Raw genomic sequence first — 22,306 nt, 5'->3', positions numbered from 1 at the left:
TTGATGGGATCGAACTAGCAGGGGAAATGTTCGAGGGAGACCGCACAAAGCAATACTGAGGTATTGTGGTTGGAAACTGGATCGAACATAGTTCTTGTTTACTTAGTCTTGTTTTCGCAGTGCCTGATCTAAACGTGCGTGATATCCTATTTTATGTACATTTGGGCTTTTTTGACGTTTAGCTAAGAGACAGGGCGCTTGTTGTACACTCTTATCTGCACAGTTCCTTTCATAGAGCTGCGTGTCGTGCGAGGGGACTCACATCTGCGAAGCATCAAGTGCGAATACAAGTAATCCCCGCGAGTCCAACATGCACGACCCATCTATGTGACACCAAAGAAGAAGCGCATCCTGAGAAACCACATGAGGCCTTCTGTGACCAAGTGAATTCGCATATAAATGAGTCGGATTCTGCGGTATGGGACGTTGATTATCTGGCGATGCATGGCCTAGAACATGTTTTTTAGAGTTATTATTAGAATGAATGTTAATAAAATATAGCAATACCAGCGTAAATTTTCGATTCCTTGTTGAAGTTTTCTGAATTTGATTGCACACGCGAGCATACACTACCTCGAAGCCAGTCGACGCAGTTTTGTCGATTTGGAGTGGCGATAAAACTAACGTTTTTTTTCTGAACTGAAAGCAAATATGTATAAGAAACATTTCTTTTCTAGACGACACTTACACTGCAAGCAGTTTGCGTCTGTCTTGCAGCAAGTTTCGTGAGAATTAAGCATTCAAAAGTTAGGGAAATAGTAGAAAATTTATGTTTATGGCAACCAGAAAACGCACGGTTATCTTGAATTGTGCCGCCTGGTGTAAGCTCGATAAAATTTGTCTTGGAATTTTTGCAAGGACACGAGCCTTTCCCCTCCCAGTTGTTGTAGCACTCGCAAAGGCTGTCATTCTTCTTCGTTCGTTTCAGATATTTCATGGCGAACACGTGATGAAACGTGTGCTTAACAGCACGCTTCAACAACAATAATAACTTTTATGAGAGAATCTCACCTTTCGCTGGCTGAGGTCGGCACAGAATGGTTGAACATCCCCATAGGAATCACTAGAAATGGGTTTGGGCAAGAAACAGAGCAATTAGTCCAAAAGATCTACAAAATAAACACAACGTTAAGAATAAACCGAGCAAGGAAGAGACAAAAGAATCGTAAGCGTGTTTTAAAAAATTAATCGATCTTTATTATTTTATTCTTGTGTCATGGAAATCTCACAAACTGCCCAAATGACCCAAATACTCAACACAAAGCATCACAAAATATCCAGACCAAAATGCTGCAGAACGCACGCCACCAAATGAGCATCAAGAGCACACCCATATTTGGAAAAAGTATGAACGACACTTAACCTATCATTAAGAGTACATTGCATAAAGCTCCAACAGTACCTGATGAAATAATTTGAAAATTTGGTATTCATTTCGTATATACGGGGCATATTCGAAAAGTAAGGTCGTTTAGGCGATAAAAAAAGTATATTTGTTAGTGAAAGTTTTTATTGACGGTTTTAGTTTGCTGCAAACCTACTTAACTCTTATACTTTGCTGTAAACCTACTTAACTCTTATACATAATCGCCGTTCACTTCTAAGCACTTTTGGCAACGCTGAACTGGCTTCTTTAATCTCTGTTTTGAAGTACGCCGCCTGAAAACTGAACCAGTTGACAACGGTGGTCTTCAGTTCCTCGCCGTTTTGATATCGTTCTCCACCAAGCCACTCTTTGAAGTGCAAGAACAGGAAGCAGTTGCGAGGTGTGAGGTCGAGACAATTGAGAGGGCAGTCAAAAAGTTCGCACCCGAAATCTTAAACCTTCAACCCAATTTGAAAGAAATATTCTTGGTATGCAAGAATAGGGTAAAATCGGGTTTTACCAGAAAATGAAGGATCCTATGAGTACGGCGCAGTAACAATGAAATGCTGAAATTGAAAACTAAATTTTGTCTCACATATTCGTTCGTTGGTCATTGCAGTGTGTCTTTACGATACAATGAAAAATCGCAGGTATAAAAGCATGGCATGCCTCTATGTTAAAACGCCATCAAGACTCGAGAGTAGATCGAAGCTTTTTGTTTAGAGGAATTGAATTCCGCATTTGATGTGAGAAATTTCAGATTTTAAGGGTGAGAATATTACAGAATGTATGCATATATTGTCTATTTGCCACTTGTTAAAAATTAAATTATCGCGAGGAAAATCATGCAGTTTATGCCCGTCTCGTCTATGATCAGCAGCTCAAAAGTAAAAGAGCTGCTCTTTGTAAAAACCCTCTTTAATCTCGACTCCCTAATACTTTGAGTACTCTACTTAGAAATTCTTGCAGTGCGCAATGGCTTTTCATGGACAGTGTGTCAACGAAAACTTAATTTTATGAGATTGTCTCTATACTTTCAGACGTGTTGAAAATTCAGACAAAAGTTACAACATAAAAAGATGTTATTCTTCTCATTAGCACTAGTAACAAGTGGCTCCGAAAAAGACGTTATAATAAAGGAGCGTTTTCAACTCATCGTGGCAAGGCACGCACTGCGTTGTTACACGCGGAAACCACCACTGAAAGAACAGTTTGAGGGTTCAGATGTAGTCATCGTACGTTTGGCCTTAAATCCTTTAGCAAGCACCTCAGTTTTTCTAGTACTGTCGAAGGTAACCAATTCCTTTTAGAATATTAATTTAAAATGCCTCCGTCGACTAAACCAGCTACACAGCCTCATAGAAAGTAGACAGCTTCAGAAAGAGACCAGTAAATTTTGAAATCAAAGACTGGCATTTGAAGTTTAATATTGAAACGGTGTCGCAGTGTACTTAAAAAATGCACATTAACTCACAGACTGCGTCATGCTGAGGTTTGTGAAGGCAGTCGGAATCAAAAAGGGATGACGCCATTCTGTGGGAGAAAAGGAGATGTACATTAAGTAGTGCTCTAACTAAAGGTTTTATCCATTAAGTGTTAGGCAATGATGTGAGGCAGTGTTTGTCTTATCAGTAAAGCAAAACGACAGATACAAATAAAATAAATACAAATACAAAATGCCTTTATTTCAAAATCATGTGATGTTAGGAGGTGCTTCCAAAAAGCCTTACATTGGTTTGACCAAAAAGTGCACCCCTTCCCACAGAAAACAGCGGCAGCAGCAGTGGACAGGTAACAACAACAAAAGGTAACCAATCTTACTTAGACACATATTAACGCAGAGTTTGCTTTGCAGAACGAAGTCACAGCCATTGAAATGGCACGAATTATACACAAAATATGACTACATAAAATACATTTTGATCTAAGGTGCAGGAACATATAATAGATCTAAGAACGGGCTCAACAAATCAAGTTCGATACAAGGTTTTCAGACTCGCAGTAGGAATTAGGAAGATTATGGATTTTAGGGATTGAGAGCGTTAGGGAGGGTTAGGATTAGTGGCTTTCAAGGTGAATAGATTGCCACGGCTTGATATTTTTTGAAAGCAAAGTTGTTTGATGAATTAGCGAAAACCAATATTCGAGAGTTGTGTATAGCGAGATAGATATGCAGCTGGGCCTAGACGAGACACCGTTGAGACGATTTTTTTTTTCCAGTTTTAAAGGTATTCTCGTGCGCATTCATTACAGGAATCCATGGTTGCAGGAATATAGGGAAGCGGGTACGATACCCATTCGGAGCATCACCGGTGTCACGTTCACGTCGGTATTTTTTTTTGCATCACACGTTACCTACTGTAGTTTATCCATCCATGCTACAAAATTTAATGTTTTCTATAAACTTCCAGAAACTTAGATGTTTCGCACGCGCAGCGAAAAGGAAATGCACCGCAGAGCTTTTGCAAACCAACTAGGCTGAAGCTGTTTACAACCGAAGGTTTTTTTTTCGGCTTGGCAGGCGGAACAAACTTCAATATCAAGCGGGCCCTTCTTACGATAGTTAAAATGCGCTGAATGCCGCAACCAGACAACTTTAACACCGGTTGAAATGGAAGGTTCTAAGCATACAATAAGGTACAAATCAGAAAATGAAAGCTGCCTGTCGATTTGTTTTCTCGCGAGCCTCACGATATGAAACTGCGGATAAGTTAATCTTTTCGCAGAAAGTGATTACATGGATGATGCTACATAGACAAACCTATTTGAGCATATCGTATCTACAACCGCTTGCTGAGTACCGGAAGTTGCTACTTCAAAAACAACACAGTAACATACGCTTTGAGGAATGAACAAAAAAACAGAGCACAGCGATAAATCAAGGCTTACAAGATTTTCTTCTTGCAGCTGAGGAAAACCATGCGTAAATGGTCACACTGACTGCACAACACACAGTATATTATCTCAATTTCCCATGTAAAAAGTAGGACGTGCCTTTGACTAATCGTTAGTAAAAATGCTACCAGGGATGGAGAACTCAAGGATTAGTAACACGCGTGTCCTCACAAAACAAATTTGCGACCTAAATTCTGCAGCACCTTTCCGGTGCGCAGGGTTTTTCTGGAATACATAATCGTCCAATTTTATTGTGCAAAACACCACAGCAGCTTTACCTCGTTTCAGGAACGACGTATTCCTTCGGCTCTTTCCAGCGTGCCCCGACGAAAGCTCCGAGTTTAAGAAAGGTGTCCAGCGGACCGGTCGAGCCAAGCAAATGAGACTGCACCTGGAAATTTGCGAAGGGATCGGCTGTAGCGCGGACAATTCAGTGTCGTGCGTCCTCGTATGAGGTGGTCAGACGTGACTGGATTTAGTTCTTCGCTGAGAGAAGGATTTATAACTAGAAATACGGGTGCCAGATGCAGCCTTTACGAAACAAATACTTTTATATGAACAATATTTAGGAGCCAGCCACAGTGGTGCCCCTCGCCAGAACTAGAACGGCCCGAAGTCAAACACTTAACGCATCTTGTTTTAGTATTCTTTTCCTTTGTATTTTTAATGTTCTGTCTTGCTGCAGTCTCACGTGAGGTTGCAATATGTGAAAAGAAATAGCCTATAACTTAGAACTCTGGCCGCATTAGCGAATATTTGCCCCAAATTCATTTGGACATGACGTCAGTTTTGACAAGAGCAGTAGAAAGAGGAATGAATATAAACGAGGAAGCCAAAACGGTTTTCTTCGTGCATGTTATAGCCAGCAATTCGTTTTTTCCTTGTTTACAGAGTAGTAGCAGAATGAGATGTTTTAAACCATGAAGCAATCAATAGACAATTCATAGGAAACCTAGGGATTATCATTGCAATCATTCCAGTAAAACTTTCAACGCGATGCGGAGCTTTCAGTTGAAACAGAGCGGCACGCAGTAAAACAGCTGACCGGAAAACACTGCATCGACTGTTATTATCTCCGCTGTTTATTACCACCACACTTGTCGTTCGACATCGGGCACTGAAGCCCGCATACACCCCACATCGTGCGCGAATTCTCAGAACACCGCAGCGTAGTTTTCTGCTCGAGACGGAAGCAGCGCCAGAAGTGTTCGTCTTCATGTCAAATGCGCCATCTTGCCTCCCTCGCCCGTCAGTGTTGGCACCGTACGGCCAGTGCCCACAAAGAGGACGCTGCGACGACAGGTGCGCTTGTACTCAACGGCGCGCTGCCGTTTTGAATTATTTTCGAGGGAAGTAAACCACCGTGAGTCAAAAAAGTCCTTCTTGGTCGGTCATAACAAGGTATTTTAAAATGGTGGCATGAGGTCGTTATGCGCAAATCAGCCTGATGCGGTCCGCTGCAGGCGTATTAAAAACGAATCTTTGATTATTGCTTAACGGGAGTGTATCCGTGTACGGAAAAACCGCAGGCAAAATATGCATGCGAAACCCGCACAGTAGGCCATCATTACATACGCGATGAGAGATGAATCCTACGCGCGATTTAATGATTAAGTTATATGAACGCTTAACTCATAGCCATGTGGAAAACTACTCAATAATATGAATTTATGTTCTAACAGTTGTATTTCATAGCTCGCTCGGGAGAATTAAGAGCTCAGGCAAGACGTCTCATGTAGCACCGTTGACTGAAGGTTTTTATGGGTGCGCTGAAAAATTTTTTTTTTTGCAGCTGGCTATTCAGCAACACTTCTGGCGAAAACTGTGGTCTATCTCTTTGCCCAGTAAAAATGTAAGCATCAAACACATCGCTGGAAAACAGTAGAGCATTCTAGGAGAGCTCATAGACGATGGTAGCCGCACTCGGGAATTGGCCAGATGTTTTGGCTAGGATGTGTAGACGCCTTCATCCACTTCTACTTTCGACGTTGCAGCGCCCTACTTTGGCTGCTTAAGGAGCCTTCGCCACCATCGGTTTTTCTTTCCTTCCTACAGCGCACACGGCACCCCTTTGTCGCTTTTTTTTTTGTTGTACGTGTCGCTGCTTTCAACCACTTAACTTTTTCGAACTAGGCGGCGCGCTTACCATCCCTCGATGCTTTCGCACCTTGACGTGACAATGCGCTCGCCCGCTCTCGAGACTTCGCGCTTAGCGACAGATGAAGTCACTTACGCCGCCTTCTGACCTTCCTGTGCCGCTACATAAAGCTGCTGGCGTGGTAGCAAAGGCGAGCGTTTTTAAACTCCTGACAGCTCTGGCTCCATTGCATGGCCGCTGAGGCTCCACAACTTCTGTCGAGAATTTGGAAGCGCATAACCAGGGCATGAAAGATAACGAAAACGTATTTTTGAAGCACGCAGCACGAGAAACTCCAGTGCTTACCGCGCAAATTTTAAGTGATCAAGAAACGAAGCTTGCCTCTTTGCACCAGCGCTGGCTCGAATTCAGCTCGGAAGTATGGCACGGAAAATTTTGCTTCCCCCGGATAACATTCAGGCAGGTAATTTGAGAATAATCATGAAAGGATCGGCTTCATGTTTGTCTTCACGCTTGCCGTGTTTGCGGACGGTGTTCGCCTCAGTTTAAGAATGGCTGCCTTAAGAATTTCGTTCTTAGAACAAGATATCACCCACCTTATTGGCGTAGCTGATCACATCATCGTGGAAGGACTGCCGCAGAGGAAACATAGTATACAGGTTAACTGTTTTTGCCTGCAAAGAATGAGCGGTGAAGTGCGCTCAATACCGTTGAGGGTGAAACTCTCACGGCGTATACACTGGCAGAGTTGTCGACCGCACCCTAATTGCTTCGGTAAATACAAACGAAGGCGGGACCATCAAGGCAATCCCAACAGTTTGTCGACAGGTTTCAATTTGCTAAAACGTAAGAATTTGTTTCAAAACAGAGCACTTCCATTCTTTCGGCAGTTCAGTTTCTACAATGCTCCTGCAAGGAGGTATGAATGCAACATAGCATGCTCCCTAATATTTTACAATAGACGACAAGAAAGTTTTCGTGATTTTTTCAGTGGTTGACGACTGACGCGTGTAATTATGCATTCTTTATTATTGCTTCCTCATCTAGTCACTCCCAAATCCCCCTTACGAGGAAGATAAATTAATAAACTTCGATCCTAATAAAGCCGGGTTTAGAAAAGCCCAAATATGACTGTAAGCAGAAATATCAGTGCAGTGATTCATGTGCAAATACAGATTATAGAATAATACGAGCGCTAAATCGATAGCATTGCACTGAGCGAATTCTTTTCGCTGATGACTAGCATAATTAGAGGACGGGGTTTGCGCATTGTATTGTATATAATGCATGTCTAATAAAATGAGCGCGCTATTTGTGGTAAATGCGAGGCTACAAAGCAGTATTTAATCAACAATTTTGCAAGCATGTAACGCCTTCCTAAATCCATAGATTTTTCTTTGAAAAAGGAAATTGAAGAGGACCGCTAGGTCAATCTAAATTTAATCTAACCTCGTAAGATTTCTGATATGCTCCTTTCATCGAGAACAAAGTTTGGACAAGTGAATTCTATACCTTCGCCCTTCGTTTGCCAGCCATAACTGGACCACCGCGTTCATAATAAACAATAAACTATCTTACTTGAAATAGGGTGGCAGCAGCATGGCTAATGCTGCCGATATAGGAAAATGTGAAATGTCACTCGATTCGCATTCCATCCATTCAGATAGTGTGAAGCTGTCACACACAACACGTTAAGAAGCGCGATGCCACACAAAAGTTCTCAGTGTGTTATCCGGTGCATCAGAAAGCGTTCGGCTTCTTGGGAAGAAATATTTTTCTTATTTTTTTTGTATTTCTCATTGCAAGACCTGTTTTAAATTTCTGTCGACGACTAGCGCTACAAAGCCTAAAAGGTCACTTACCTTCCCCTTGAATATATGCCTCGTCCAGCTGTCAAAGTATCCGATCTTCACTACATGGTCGATGAAGGTGCTGCGAATTTCTTCCGAAATCACGTCAGCCTGAATAAAGAAAACCATATATCCGATAATTTATTTTCCTCTTTACCCGTTGCACACGTTTCCATTTTTGCATTTATGTCACAAATGGTGGTACCTGAAAGGCAACTAAGTTTTTACTCTCAAATGAACGAAATGGCGCTGATGCCACTGAATAGGTCTAATCTCAGGATTAGATTGTTTGAGCTGTCAAGTTGCTTTTTTTTTTCTATAAACATAGCCTGAGAACGTTCACACAGACTGGAGGAAGCGCTCAGTGCCGCACGTCAAAAGATAGTGGAAAGTTTCGAGGTTGTACTGTTCAGCACTAAGCCCAATTAAAACGAAAGATATTAATAACAGTTCGTTTTTCAGATTCGTCGACCTAGAACGTGTTCTATTACAAATTCAAAGAACACAAAGTTCCTTTCAAAATAAAACTGAACTTACTTCATAAAGTGCAGCAATGTGGAAACTAATCTAATAAGCTCAAGAACCCAATTTCATCATCATTATCGTAGCAATCAAACCTCTGGCATGTTATACCTTCTGTATGACATGCCCCGGCCATCAATATCCCATTAGCTTGCTCCAGCCCAGTCCACGGTTACTATCCTGCTGAAAAATCATTCATCATTCTATGATGAATGATCTATGAGGTTATTGCATCATAGAACTTTTTTTCAGCAGGGTATCCAAGCAAAACGATAAGTTCCTCTCCTGCCCTTTCTCCCTCTTGGGTCTGTGTACATCTCATCTGCACCGTTACCCCCAGAAGTCATTATTTACTTGTTCACCACGTCCATGCAGCCTTTCGATGACTGCATTAGGTAGCACCGGATAATTACCGACGCCTTGAAGCGGATAGCCCTCCAAGGACTGTCCTTTGCCCTTTAAGGGCAACCCGCTAAGAGTTGCCTCGTGCCACGCAAGGGGTGGGGGGCAGGGTTTTCCCCCTCTGCATTGCTTGGCAATAAATGTTTCAACCACCACCACTACTACTAGACCGAGCCTTGTTACACAATCTACGTTTGTCTAAGCTAGCTTCGAGCTGCCGCACTGCGTCTTCATTTTTCCATCCCTGCCTCCCAAGTCTAATGTCCTCGCGCCTCAACGCGACCAACCATGAGCTCCTGGAAGAGCGCCGTGTGGTTGATGGCCTTCGCGTAGGCCACAATCAGCACGCTGGGCAGCAGGCGGTCGAGGAGGCGTAGGCAGACGCGCCACTTGGGCGGGGGTGGGCCGACGACGGCTCCGACGGCCGCCGCTTCGTCGAACAGTCGTCCCATAGTCGGCTGCTGCAGTCTGCGGCGAGTCTTCTGTGCGGCTGCAGCGAACAGCGCCAGCTCCCAGAGGGCCTCCTTGGCGTCCAGGAACGGAGACAGGAAGACGGTGACGTGGAAGCCCACGTACCGGTACACGTGCTCGCTGCTCGGAACACGACGCGCATGAGCGCGAGGCTCCGATTGGAATGAAGAGTGTCGCGAGCAAGTGTGGCAAGGAAAGAAGAGTGGACCAGTAGCACCAATCATTCAGAAGTTGTAATCACAAGATTGGCGTCTCATACCCGGAAATTCTGGACAAAAGCATTTTTCAACGGGAAATAGTTTATGAGCGCAATTTTTTCGTATATCGTCAAATCCACTAGCGATAAAGGGAAGGGGTCGCACCTTGAACTGTAATATCGGACGAGGTTCGTGCTAGGAAGGCCGTGTAACAATGGTTTGGTTTGGCTTATGGGGTTTAACGTCCCAAAGCGACTAAGGCTACGAGAGACGCCGTAGTGGAGGGCTCCGGAAATATCGACCACCTGGGGTTCTTTAACGTGCACTGACATCGCACAGTACACGGGCCTCTAGAATTTCTCCTCCAAAGAAATTCCACCGCCGCGGCAGGGATCGAACCCGCGTCTTTCGGGTCAGCAGCCGAGCACCATAACCGCTGAGCCACCGCGGCGGCCGTGCAGCAATGAGAGAATAGGGAAGCGTCAGCAATGACTGAATGACCTAATGGGAAACGTATGTAGTTGAGTTTGCATCCTGTTGCCTGCTGAATGCATATAGTCGTTCCTCTTTCATCGGTGGTTGGCTGGCACGGACAGTAGTTAGTATGGCTACCGTGTGCAGTTTATTTTAGTTTGGGTGATTTATCGGCAAAAATATCGCAGTTCCCTCTTCAGGTTGGACACAACGGGAAATTCTATAACACTAGAAAGTATGGGTGTGTGCTTCCTTGATTTCTGAATGGCTTAGTTTACCTTATTTTTGGTCTGATGTGCCCAGAACACATAAACAGTAGCTGGCTAAGGCTTGCTCAGATGTACAGAATTAGCGGCGTAGCAACAAACTTCATCTTACTTAGTTTTCTACCGCTGCGGCTCGCTAGTGAGCTAAAATTTATACCACACCTACAATGCAGAAAGGCCAGTTGCCTAGTTTACAGAGACCTTGTTTTCATTCTACAAAACGTCCAACCTTAAACCTTAGTCATAGTCGCCGCACTTACGCCTTAGACGTGAGAAGCGACTTCAGCACATCAAGAAGTCCCCGGTTCTTCAGAAGTAATGGCTCGCTGGTGTTGACGTAGTCTTCGGATCCGTTTATTGCTCGTAGCAGCTTGCACGCGCACATGTACACAAGAAAACATTGTACGAATAATTATCATTGCTATATAGGAAGGTGCTTGTTTATTTCATGCGCATGAAAGAAAACAGAGGCTGAAATTCTCCCGGCATTTCCATACTAATAACACCAATGAACGATCGTTAATTCGAATTAGCCGTGCCCCTCGATGCACTCCGCTGCGATAAGATCACGTGCGGAAATATTTGCAGTAATGGACTGACCTTTCATCTGCACGTTAAAACACATGATGAAGCACGCAATGATTTTAAAATAACCGTATACTTGACTGATAATGTGGCTACACATAATAAATTCAACGACATTACGTCCTGCACCTATCAGTACTCTGTGCGATAAGGCGCCATGAAGTAGGAACAGTTGCGAACATCGGCCATGGTCACTGAAGAACCTGTTACGTGAATAATTAGCCATGGAAGCAATTTAAGGTAATAAAGAAAGCTTTCGCGCCCCTCAATTTAAGTAGCCAATCTTTTGTGTATGGCCTCACGCGCATGCAAGGAAATAGGAATAAAGCACTGCCATCGCTTTTAAAGAAGCACCTCCAGGTTCGTTTACGCAGAACTCAATTTCGAATTAATAAAAAAATCGCATTCATTAACGCCTTTAATGCGGGCGAAAAACCACCCTTACGATAAACTGTTTGTTGAGACAGCGTACACACGTACACAGAAAACAACGCCAACAACCCGTACTCATTGCAACCATCAAAGGGCAGGGCACCACCCTTTTAAAAACGGCATGCAGGAAATGCCAATCCAGTAGGCCATATTCTGCCGCCAAAAGAGAGAAAGAGGCATCTCCGACTCATTCTGTCGCCTTTTTCTGCACCTGTGGTCTTACACAGTAAGCACACGTGCTCGTTTATTCGGCCAACAACTGCTGTTTCTTCAAATCACACTATTAACTAGCAGAAATTGATTCAAGATACCAAAATAGCACTTTTTATTTTAACTTTTTTATTTCTGAGCATGTTCTTTGAGCATGTTCATCGTGTCGCCCGTTGATGGCACGCCCGAACTGTCAATGTAACGCCATCAGAGAACGCCATGCCTGCTCGCGCTTGAAGGGGTGGGAGATGTCATGGAGGTAAGGTCAGCGTTTCACTTTCTGTTTCCTGTCCCTGTATTCTCCTTCTGAAACAGTTGTCATGTCGACATAGAGGAAACTCGCTGCCAAAAACCGTCATAGACGATTCTCAAAGCTAGCCTGCAATAATACGGTCGCAATTTTTAGACAGCTAATGCCATCAAAAGGGCTAAAATGACCATTTTGACTGCTTTAGAACGCCCTGACCAAAACTGGATTTATTTCTTTTGTAAAATCAGGCGACATTATTCATGTCGGAGCACTTGGTTAGATGGGAAAATCTGGCACCCGTACACTGTTTTCTGCACAATGTAGTCACATATTAACTCGACAGCTTTGACGGTCCAGTCCGGCGAAAAACCCGGCGTCAGGGCAGTCTTAAGTTGATCCTGATTGGTCGAGAGGGTAGTGACGTAATAAATCGGTTTCGCCTAAAAGAATGTGATAGAGCGGAACTGAACTGCTCTCTGTGTCGGGAGCTGGACACGCCACTTCTACACCTCTGAGGAGCATTCGTTCACAGGGGTCAATAAAGGCCTTGTACAAGTACCTCCCACACAACAGTATGCGAATTATACAAGGTGAACACTCGGTGAATTAGGGTCGCTAATTAGAGTCGCCAGTTAATATGAACGATGATGTGTAATAAAGCAGTATGTAATGGCAACAACGTGTTGATGTCTGCGAAGGGGGAATCCAGGGGGCTCCAGGGGGCCCACAGGCGACCGTGGGGACACCTTAACGCTATCGCGTAAGAGTTTTTGCGCAGTGAAACCGCTAGCACTGTTCCCAAATGTTACCCTATCAGTGTACAGCGTAGCTTCTTGAATCGATAAATTTATCACAACTGTCTTTTGAAAAGAAATGGTATTTCCATTCCGTCAGACCGCTGTATACTTAGATCTACCATCGGCGACAAACAAACTACGAAGAATGTTTTCCGTAGCTAAGATGGAAGTGTATCCACCACACCAAAAAGTGGCTGCAGCAGGTTAAGAGAACACATTTGTGCCTGGCAGCCGTTATGGCCGTAAGTAGGTGGGATGTGTGTGAGCCCCTGCCATTTGGCGTTCTTTTGGCTACTTTGTTCCTTCACTCCTCACATTTGTTTGCAGTAAACTTCGATGTCAAAGTTCAACGCTTGCAAGCAACGCACGTCTCGTGTTGTGGTAGGGATGCGTCCTAATGGCAAAATGGGAATGAGATAATTGCATAATCAATATCAACCTCCACTCTATCCTAAGTTTAGAGTAGAAGAGACTCGGCTTGAAATGATGCTATTTATTTATAAAAAAGCATGTTATTGTGTTTTTTTTTGCACTTTGAACAAAATGCGAACATCGTTTGTTTGTAAAAAACAAATACAGGCTTCTTGCGGATGACACAGCCTATTATGACGTGGGAAAATTCTCTCTTTCGGAGTGAAATTACCGGTTCAAGAACAGCGACTTGCTCCCAAGTTTTGAGGCTGTAATCGGCCATCCTTTCCTGTGTCGGCCTGTCTTGCAGCGAAACCTGCGAACACAAATATGTCCTTCAAATTTTTTTTTGCGTACGTCACCATCCGCTCTTCTATAACATGCCCGGCGAACCCTTGCGTATCTTCTTTCTCTCTGAGTGGCTACCTTGCTTACGTGTGCATAGCTTTCGTTGAAGCCAGAGTGTTACTCATGTACGGCGTCGACACAGTGGCAGTGACGTTATTTGCGCCGATCGCAACTATTTATCATCAAGTACACCATGGTACGATGGGCCAGTCGCGACTGTTTACCTTCAAGTACACCACGGTACGAGGCCGCTACTGTACTGCACTCTTGTGCTTGCACACCTTTCGGTCTCTCCCGGAAAAGACGTTCCGCGCGTACAGACAAGTCCAGTCCGCAGACTCGATTGAAGTGGCACAGTATATGAGACCCACAGAATGCTGTGGGGCTAAGCGCAGCGTTCATTTGTAGAAAGAGCATATATTAAGTTCCGACTTTGAATGTTTTAAAAGCCATGCATTTGCTACCAAAATATACAAGGGAAGCGGCCGACCTATACCGTGGCTGTTTGAGCTACCATAGTCCATTTTGCAGGATTGCGGGACCGCAACGAAAACGAACTACACCGCGCGTGTTGTGGCTCATAATGGAACAAATTGTCGATACCTTCTGGCCCTAAACCCGACGGAGAACTGTTGCACCTGCCAAGTGGTCGGTTCAGGCAAAATAAATTGTAGCCAGGGGTAAAAACAGATGAATAGAAGGTTGCGAAGATTGTTGGAGCCAGGACTCTTGCTTCGACCCCTCTGATTCGAGTGCTTAAGAAGGCTAGCAAAATGAATTCTGTAACTTTGTAACTGAGCTTACGTTTGCCAGTTGTACGGCCACTTGCGCGATATTGTCGCAGAGGTCCTTCGCCTGCTGCTCAGCAGGTGCCACGGCTTGCAGGTAGACACAGGCCAAGTCCGAGATGGATGCCAGGCGGTTGCCGCTCACGGCGTCTTCCCGACTCATCAGCGCGTCGCCGTCGTCCAACTGTTGTGCGAAAAGGCGAAGCAGAAAGTTCCTGAACTGTTCGATGAACTACTGAGGCATCCCTTTATATGGTACCCACCTCGAGCTTCTGCAAATTTTACGCAGGGAAAAAAGTGAAACGATAGCACCCTACTTGGCCTGCTGTTTTCTTAATCGAAATGTCAAGAATCGTGGCGAAAAATGACTTCTATGATTGCGGTACTCGACCCTCTAAGCCACTGCTTTTAGATAACTGAACACGTAGGATGGCTGTTGGACGCAGGAAGCATGCAGTAGGTGCAGGCTAGTTGGTGATCTATGATTGAAGAGCTACACCTTTTTAAGGCCACATTGTTGGAATCACGATACCGTGCGCATCTCGACCGTTCCACGAGAGACTGTGCACGATTTCTGATTTTAATGCAGCGCTCAATTGCACACAGCCTGTTCATTGGTAGGAGAGATATATTACCAGTGTGCCAGCATTTAACACTGCTAAACAGGGAGTTTGTGGGAGCAAGTGCTACCGATGGACTGTAGACGCGGAAAGAAGCTGCAACCGAGAGAGCAAATCTATTCCGTATCAGAAACAAAAGAGGTAGTATGGTATAATTCCTGGAGCGCTGTGTATCTCGATTTTTGATGAAAAGCCTCTGCTCACTGAAGCTAAGCGAGCGGTGGTATGATGGCGTGCTTTCGTGGAAGGGAGCAGCGACTAATTGGTCCGTGTGATTAAAATGGGCTCTAAAGCGTTTACCTGCCTTATCAGGACAGACATTCAGAGGGTAGGGTGCGCCACAGTAAACAATTTGCCTCCATGCACGTAGCGCTCTCAGAAGAAGCCGGACTAGAACCCTCCCTAATTAGCTCGGTTTTGTGCTCAATGCATGTCTCTATCGATTCTGATTGACGTTCTCTACCAAGCCTTCCTTCACTTGAGAGCCCACCATTAGAAAGTGGAGGCACCAGGGTTACGTGGGCATTGGCGATCAAGGCCTTAGTCGGCGATTGGGGCCTGCCCTAGCAAGTTGAGACAAAATTTAGTTGAAGGAAACTGCAAAACATAAATCTTCTGCACTCAACTTCTTCACTACTATTAGGGGATTAACATATCCCCCCCCTTCAGCAAAGTTCTGCGGGAGAACGTCTGTTCAGCTGTAGCTTCCAATTCTGTCTCAGTACCACTGGACCAGACAAGGTGTGGTTTCCCGCATACTGCGTAAAACCGAGGGGTATAGCACAATAGCTTTTCGCAACGCCGCTAGTTTAGCAGTGACAATCAGGAGCCGTTGAATGCCCATATTTCTTATTTCTCAAGCGTTCTTAAGAGGGTATCATCAGCAATTACATTCCGATATTCGTAAGAATGGTTGTCCTTTAAAATCCTTCTTACAACTAATCGAGCAAGTCTCGTGTTGTAATCTGCCCTTAAGTGGACGTTTACCTGATGCGTGAATTAAAACGGTTGATATTCTAAGTCATTAAAATATGGTATTTAAAAATAAACACGGGCTCCTATTTTAGACATTTGATAAGAAATCTCTAAAATTGGTGCAACCGGCCACAAATGGTGTTCAGTAAGCCGCCATAGCACTTGGCAGCTATCACAATGTAATTAGCCATAAGCTCTGATGATTCTCACTGCGGCACCACAAATGATTCGTAGCGACCTGACATCATCGAGCTATTCTCGTTTTTTTCTGGTAGTGATACGTCCATTACGGCATACTGGCAATATGTGCTTGGAGGAGACCTAACAACGACGATGAATGAGTAGTCGGCTTTCGGAACTGTGAGGCTAGTCTAATTCCAAACTGACAATTTTAGCTTCGAGATCTTCCATGCAGACATAGGCTGAGGAAAACGACACAGTGAGGCCCACATGAATCGCAGCGTCTTATTGAAAGCAAAATATCAGAGTATGCCAGCGCTCCATTCACTTCTTTGATAACGCCAATGCCTGCGGCCGTTGGACCATTTCACTTATAGAAAAGTGCCATTCGTTGCAAAGCCTATCTAACATAAGTGCCGTTTCATGCGACAGGCGACTGCCTGCCGTGCTATTGTGAGTGCATCATTTTTTAATTCCCCACTCATAAATTGCCTGGCTTATGTTTCGGGAAATGAGGAGCCATTTTACGAACCAGACGCCTCTTTATCCTGAACTCTCAAGGTTAATCTCGTCACGTAGCAGGGACCTATGATATGATATCTCTACATGACTGCCACTTGAATGGCCGCCACTGAGGCGAGTCCGCATGAGAGAGGCCCCGACCGATCACACAACGCGTTCAAACCACAGACGCTGTATTAATCTCGACAGCAAAGATCAGGGAATCGCTAGACTGCCTGACCGCAAGTATGTGGGTGTAGCCCATGACGGCGTAGGCGTCGAGTGACACGCAGATGAGCGGTGCCACGCCCAGTTTGTGCTGGACGCTGCCTGCCGCTCGCAGTGCCTGTTCACTGGAAGCCTTCACCACTCCCTGCAGGTCCACGCCCAGAGAGGTCAGCACTTCGCGAAGCTGCTCGTTGGTGGCCGAAGCTGTAAAGAGGCAGGAAAGAGACGAAAGGCACGTGGTAAAGGAGATTGAGAGGGAAATGGATGAGTACTGTGCGGCGCAAGTCGTATGCAAGGAAGCAGCCTGTAGTTAACGAGCTCATTGCCGAATTCACCAACTACGGTTTTTTGGGTCCCGTTAAGGATTGAGTCCTATCCATCTACCCTGGAATATAGGCGATAACGCAATCCACCCGATTCGTGATTGGCCAAGGGCAACTAGATGGACCAAAAATATTACCGAACTGAGGGTCAAGCGAAACAACAAGAGAAAACAGAGGGCGATGAATGGTAATGTAAAGAAATGCGAGAAACAGATTGTGTTCGAAACGTCAGGCGCAATTGCAATTTGCTCAGCTGGCAGTCTACCTCTCTATGTCAGAGGGAGACGCCCATCTCGAGAAGAAATTTACGTTTTTCCGACTTGCAGTGGCTTGGAAGGGATTTTGAGGCACATTTTTCGCAGTATTTATCAAACCTGCCATATCGTAACTTGAAAAGAGCATCAGCGCGGGGAGGGAAAAAATGTAGTTTAGTACAATAACTTTCAAGCATGCGGCATGCTTTTGATAATTCACGTAGGGGAACATATATTATGCGGCTTATGCGCAGAGCTGAATATGGTGAATGAAAATTTCTTAACAAGCGGCATGTGGTGTTCCTACCAATCTTTTGGCCTTTAAACAAAGCAGCGCATAAAATACCGGGCCTAATTTGTGGATAGCCAAAGTACCTCTACAGTCACTCATGATGTGTAGCCATTATTGATTTTGTTCGCTGAGTACAGAAATCGGTACGAAGGCCATCCCGGACATGACGACTTCATATAGTGCCATCAGTGTGACCACTGAGACCCAGCCAACAGAATGTAATAAAAAAGAATCACTTCGATGGTGTTTTCTCACCGTTCTGGTTGCACGCCGTCCATGCTGAGTACAATGATGACAGGTTCGCCTCCATATTACCTGCACCGATTTGCCGACAACCACCGTCACCACGCAGCTCATGAAGCGTATCAAGATTTCGGTACAGCGACAAGCAGCCCTTTATGCTGCCTGTTAGGAGCCAGGTACTGATAAAGTTATTGCTCTCATATGGAATAGCCATATTTTCAAGCGGAAATGAGATATCAATAATCACAAAGAGGGCACAACACAGCCCATGCGCTAACCTGCGACGGATTAGTTTCTGAAAGACCCATGAAAAAACTGGTAGAGGCAGTGCACCAATTACATGCCTGAAAGGCGAAAGAGACATGAAGCAAGTCCCGCAACGAAGAATTATGTGTCGGTAGTTTCTAAGAAAGCAAACCCTTTCCCTGTTAGTCGGTGGGTTTACAAATCCATGCGGATTAGAAAATTTGAAGTTTGTTGATCTTTACTCCTACCAACAACAGCACATTTATCACATATAACAATGAAAGATATCAGAGAGGAGGAGTAACTAGATCATCATCATCAGCCTGACTACGCCCACTGCAGGGCGAAGTCGTCTCCAAAATCTCACCAATTAACCCTGTCCTGTGCCAGCTGTGGCCATGTTATCCCCGCAAACTTCTCAATCTCCTTAATCTCATCCGCCCGCATAACTCATGCCCAAAAATCTCACACAAAAATTTTAAAAATTGTAAGATTGTAAACTACTGTTGTGGAATATTGAAGGTCATGATACTTTATTCTTATATGTAGCAAAATCTTTAAAGTGTTTCCATCGATTGCATCAAGCCGTTAAGACTGCCATAAAAAACCTCTGGGGAACGCTTTAGACGAGGGGTGGAAAACGGTTAAGCAGAAACGTTAATAGAAAAATAAATGCAATACGTCGGGTGATCTGCGAATATATTGTTGGTTATTGTGAAATTTTACATTATATGAAAAAACTGCGTTTATAAACTGGCCCAAGCATTGCTTGTCGCAAGCAAGTGAGATACCTTAACGACACCGCCTGTATAATCGACCGAAGAAGTAAATGGTCTAGGAAAAGACAGAATTTTATAGCAGGAATATATGTGGAGCAGCAGAGAAAGCGACCTGCGTGATAAGCGCCCTCTACCGTGTTTAGGTTCTGCCCACATGGCAAACGATTAGCGCTACGTTCTTTTTCCAGAAATAATATTTTTAATCCGCTTCCATTGTCCATTCATTATTTCCTAGAAATAGCATAGTCTACGGAACTCGCTTTGAGGCAAGCCAGTCGAGTGTAGCCAGAGCGCACAGAACGCTACAGAGCGCTCTGGAGCGACCATCCGAAAATACCAGAAATGAATGAGTCAGTTGTATTGCAGATAGCGGAGTTGATGATGACGATCTGCTTTTCCCCCCCTACATCACTGGCAAGAGCCAGTGATAAACGGGGGCAAAAGATGGGGTGCAGCGGGCGATAAATGGGCTCTAGGGCAGCAGAGGAAGGTGCCTCACCGTCAAGTATTTTCCGAGCAGCGTCTTCTATGGCCCCAGTCATGGCGTCAGCGGTGTCCAGGTACGCGGCTGACAAATCAGGCAACGTACGACTCCAGTTGGCGCACACGTACGCGTAAAAATTGTCACAGGGGTCGCTGGCACGGTCCCTCAGAACGCCAGAGAGAAACTGCCCTGTACAAGCGCGCACAGCCGTTGCATACAACTGTTAAAGGGGCATCGCGATGATTTGCTCAGTGCCAGTTAATATCATTAAATAGATTCATCATGCGTTCCAGAGACCAGAACAAAAAGAATTATTGAAATCGGAGCAGGCAAACGAAAGTTATTCCACTCTGAAAATTCGAAATGAAAAGCTCAGACGAAAACGCATTTCACTCGCCCATTTCACTCACCCAGTACCGAGATTGGGCGCTACCAATCAGAACCGCGCCTAGCGCACACGCAGCGGAAGCGTGCATGCAATTGTTGCTTTGTCGGGGCTATCCGTGCATTTTTACGGCGTCTTCCCCCCGTGTACGCGACGCCGTAGTCAGGGCAGGGGTGGCTAACGACAAAGGAAGCTCCCCGAAGTTTCTTTTTTAGTCGGACTGTAAGGCTGTCAGCGGTAGCCCCCCTCCCCCCCAAACTCGACTCCCGTCTCCTGTCCGGCCTTTCTCTTCACAATTTTGGGCAAAGTGTGTCGACTGGCTTTTTTTTCGCTGCCGTCTTGATATGGTCACGGCCGGTCTCGACGCGCGCGCTTTCTGGTCTGAGCCAACGTTTTTTGAACAGCGCTGGCCGCCACGAAGGTTTGAAGCGGAATGGAAAGTGTCGCCCCTAGCTGTATTCTTCTTAGTTTTCGTTCGCTTCCCCTGCTTCTTTCCAGTTTTTGTGGCATGCGAAAAGCTTTCAGTACTCAGAGACATAATATTTTGGATCCATTTCGCAAGTATAAAAGAACAATATGCAAACTGGACGCCCAACCAATGAGAAAGGCAGCGCCCTATCTGGATGCCACCTCATTTCCGCTGCCGCAAATGGCCGCCGCGTTGCGACACCATCTACTCGAAACAAGCATTTCGAGCGAAGATTAAAATATCAAATATTATGATTTCGGTGATCTGATTGCTCGTTCAGGACTCACAATGCCCCTTACTCTGCATACAAAGAATAAAGAACCTATGCTTTATGTACGCCGCAGGGCACCTTTAAGCACATGTTTGCTTTGGCATCAACCGGTATCTTTCCCGCCTTCTATTAGTCGCACAGACAATGCATGTCAACCGTTTCAAATGATGAAGGAGGTTACATTGTGCAGGCCCTTTTTTTTAAGCTATCGAGTTATTTAAATCGGCAGTGTGTATCAGTATGGAGCATGCCTGTACTCTGATTTTAAATGAAATTTAAATTTGTTTTCTTGTTTGTAAACTGCCGAGAAAAGTTTCTACCATATTAACTAATGTTAGTTACTGTCTCAATAATATTATTACTGGTTTTTAGATATTTCTTTTGTATTCTCATTATTTTTCTTCTTACTGATGCAATCCAACCCATGTTTGGTGCAGTCTATGAAAACAGTGCGAAGTTCATAAAAGTTAAGCACTATAGGGTTGCTGAAGTTTATAATGAGTTTTTGTGGGGCTACATATCAAACTGAAAATTTTGGCATGGAGCACTGTCATTTCTGAGCTAGCGTCATGTGTAAAAAACCTGTAACACGCCTTGTACAGAATACCTGTGATGCGCATGCCATCTTCTGCTCGCTTCCGGCGTATAGCTATCCATATAAGCTAAACATTCTCAAAGTAAGACGATAAAGGGGGAACTTCGTGCGCATTGACGACACGATTTAAATTTCCGACTTCGCACCGTTAATATTTTTGGTAGGTGCTATTTCGCGGTAGCACTCGTCATTAAAAAAATATTAGGTCTTTTGTCATTTCATCCGTACTCGAACCTGGGCATCGTGGCATTTTCTGTGCCACGATGCTCCGGTTCGAGTAAAATGCGTTGTCTCGAAGAACACACACAGGATCAAGAAAAGAGAATCAGAGTGAGCGTAACTTGCCTTCCTGTTCGCAGAATGATGTGTTGCAGTACATCTCGCCGGAGAGCGGAGGTCCTGAAAGTAATCGCAAAAATTAGCATCACGTATTTTTCTTGATGCAACTTGAGATCAGAATGTGGTGCAGATGTGGATGTGGTTACATCGCGGTGCGGTATAAATTAAAGGTTTTGGCACTCGGCTGTAACTCAGTAAATTTTTACGTAATTATTGGAAGGGACTAGTTCTTAATTACATCAGAATTAAATGAGTGCATGGTGAGTGCACCACGCTCATTCTTCGGCAGCGCTCAGAGTGAACTAGAACTGGAACAAAACTAGAGTGCTTGATTTCGGCTAAGCATAAAATGCGAGAAAATTTGTCAGTAAGCCCATTTTCTCTTCACGAGTCTAACAATCTGCTATATCCTGCGGTCCACCACCAAAGAGAGATTAAAAAGAACAGCAACGATTTTTTCTTGCTTCAGCATGAATTTAGACGGAATGGACATTACATGGTCTGTTCTGAAAGTAGTAGGACTCATTTTTTTAAACAAAATTGATTCAAAATAATAGTACAAACGATTACAATTTTTCAAGGTAGCACCCTTCCGCACCTACACGCTGCTGCCAATGAGTTTTACAGTTTTCGTACGCCTCCAGGAACGCCTGGACCGGAGTGCTGTTTAGCTCCCTCGTCACGACCTGTTGAACCACCTCTACCGATCCGTGATGTTTCCCCTCGAGCGTCGATTTCATTCTCGGGAATAAAAAAAAGT

At 44.6% G+C, this 22,306-nt stretch overlaps 1 protein-coding gene across 1 annotated transcript in view; it reads right to left on the bottom strand.

The window, feature by feature from the left end:
* Nucleotides 1-22,306, bottom strand: part of LOC149343465 (neprilysin-1-like) — a 35,646-nt gene that overhangs the window by 10,684 nt on the left and 2,656 nt on the right. The window contains exons 2-13 of the mRNA XM_089546979.1: nt 21,553-21,606; nt 19,503-19,676; nt 16,880-17,070; nt 14,379-14,546; nt 13,459-13,542; nt 10,802-10,911; nt 9,421-9,724; nt 8,222-8,320; nt 6,956-7,033; nt 4,540-4,652; nt 2,841-2,899; nt 1,012-1,063 (exon numbers count right to left, since the gene is read on the bottom strand). Coding sequence (XP_089403105.1) covers nt 1,012-1,063; nt 2,841-2,899; nt 4,540-4,652; nt 6,956-7,033; nt 8,222-8,320; nt 9,421-9,724; nt 10,802-10,911; nt 13,459-13,542; nt 14,379-14,546; nt 16,880-17,070; nt 19,503-19,676; nt 21,553-21,606 — 1,486 coding nt within the window. The remainder of the gene's footprint in view (nt 1-1,011; nt 1,064-2,840; nt 2,900-4,539; nt 4,653-6,955; nt 7,034-8,221; nt 8,321-9,420; nt 9,725-10,801; nt 10,912-13,458; nt 13,543-14,378; nt 14,547-16,879; nt 17,071-19,502; nt 19,677-21,552; nt 21,607-22,306) is intronic.

The sequence above is a fragment of the Amblyomma mixtum genome, chromosome 5 (genome assembly GCF_055824585.1).
Source record: "Amblyomma mixtum isolate Tamu chromosome 5, ASM5582458v1, whole genome shotgun sequence".
Taxonomy (NCBI): Eukaryota; Metazoa; Arthropoda; class Arachnida; order Ixodida; family Ixodidae; genus Amblyomma; species Amblyomma mixtum.
Note: the sequence above shows the minus strand (reverse complement) of the source record. Positions and strands in the feature narration are given on the sequence as shown.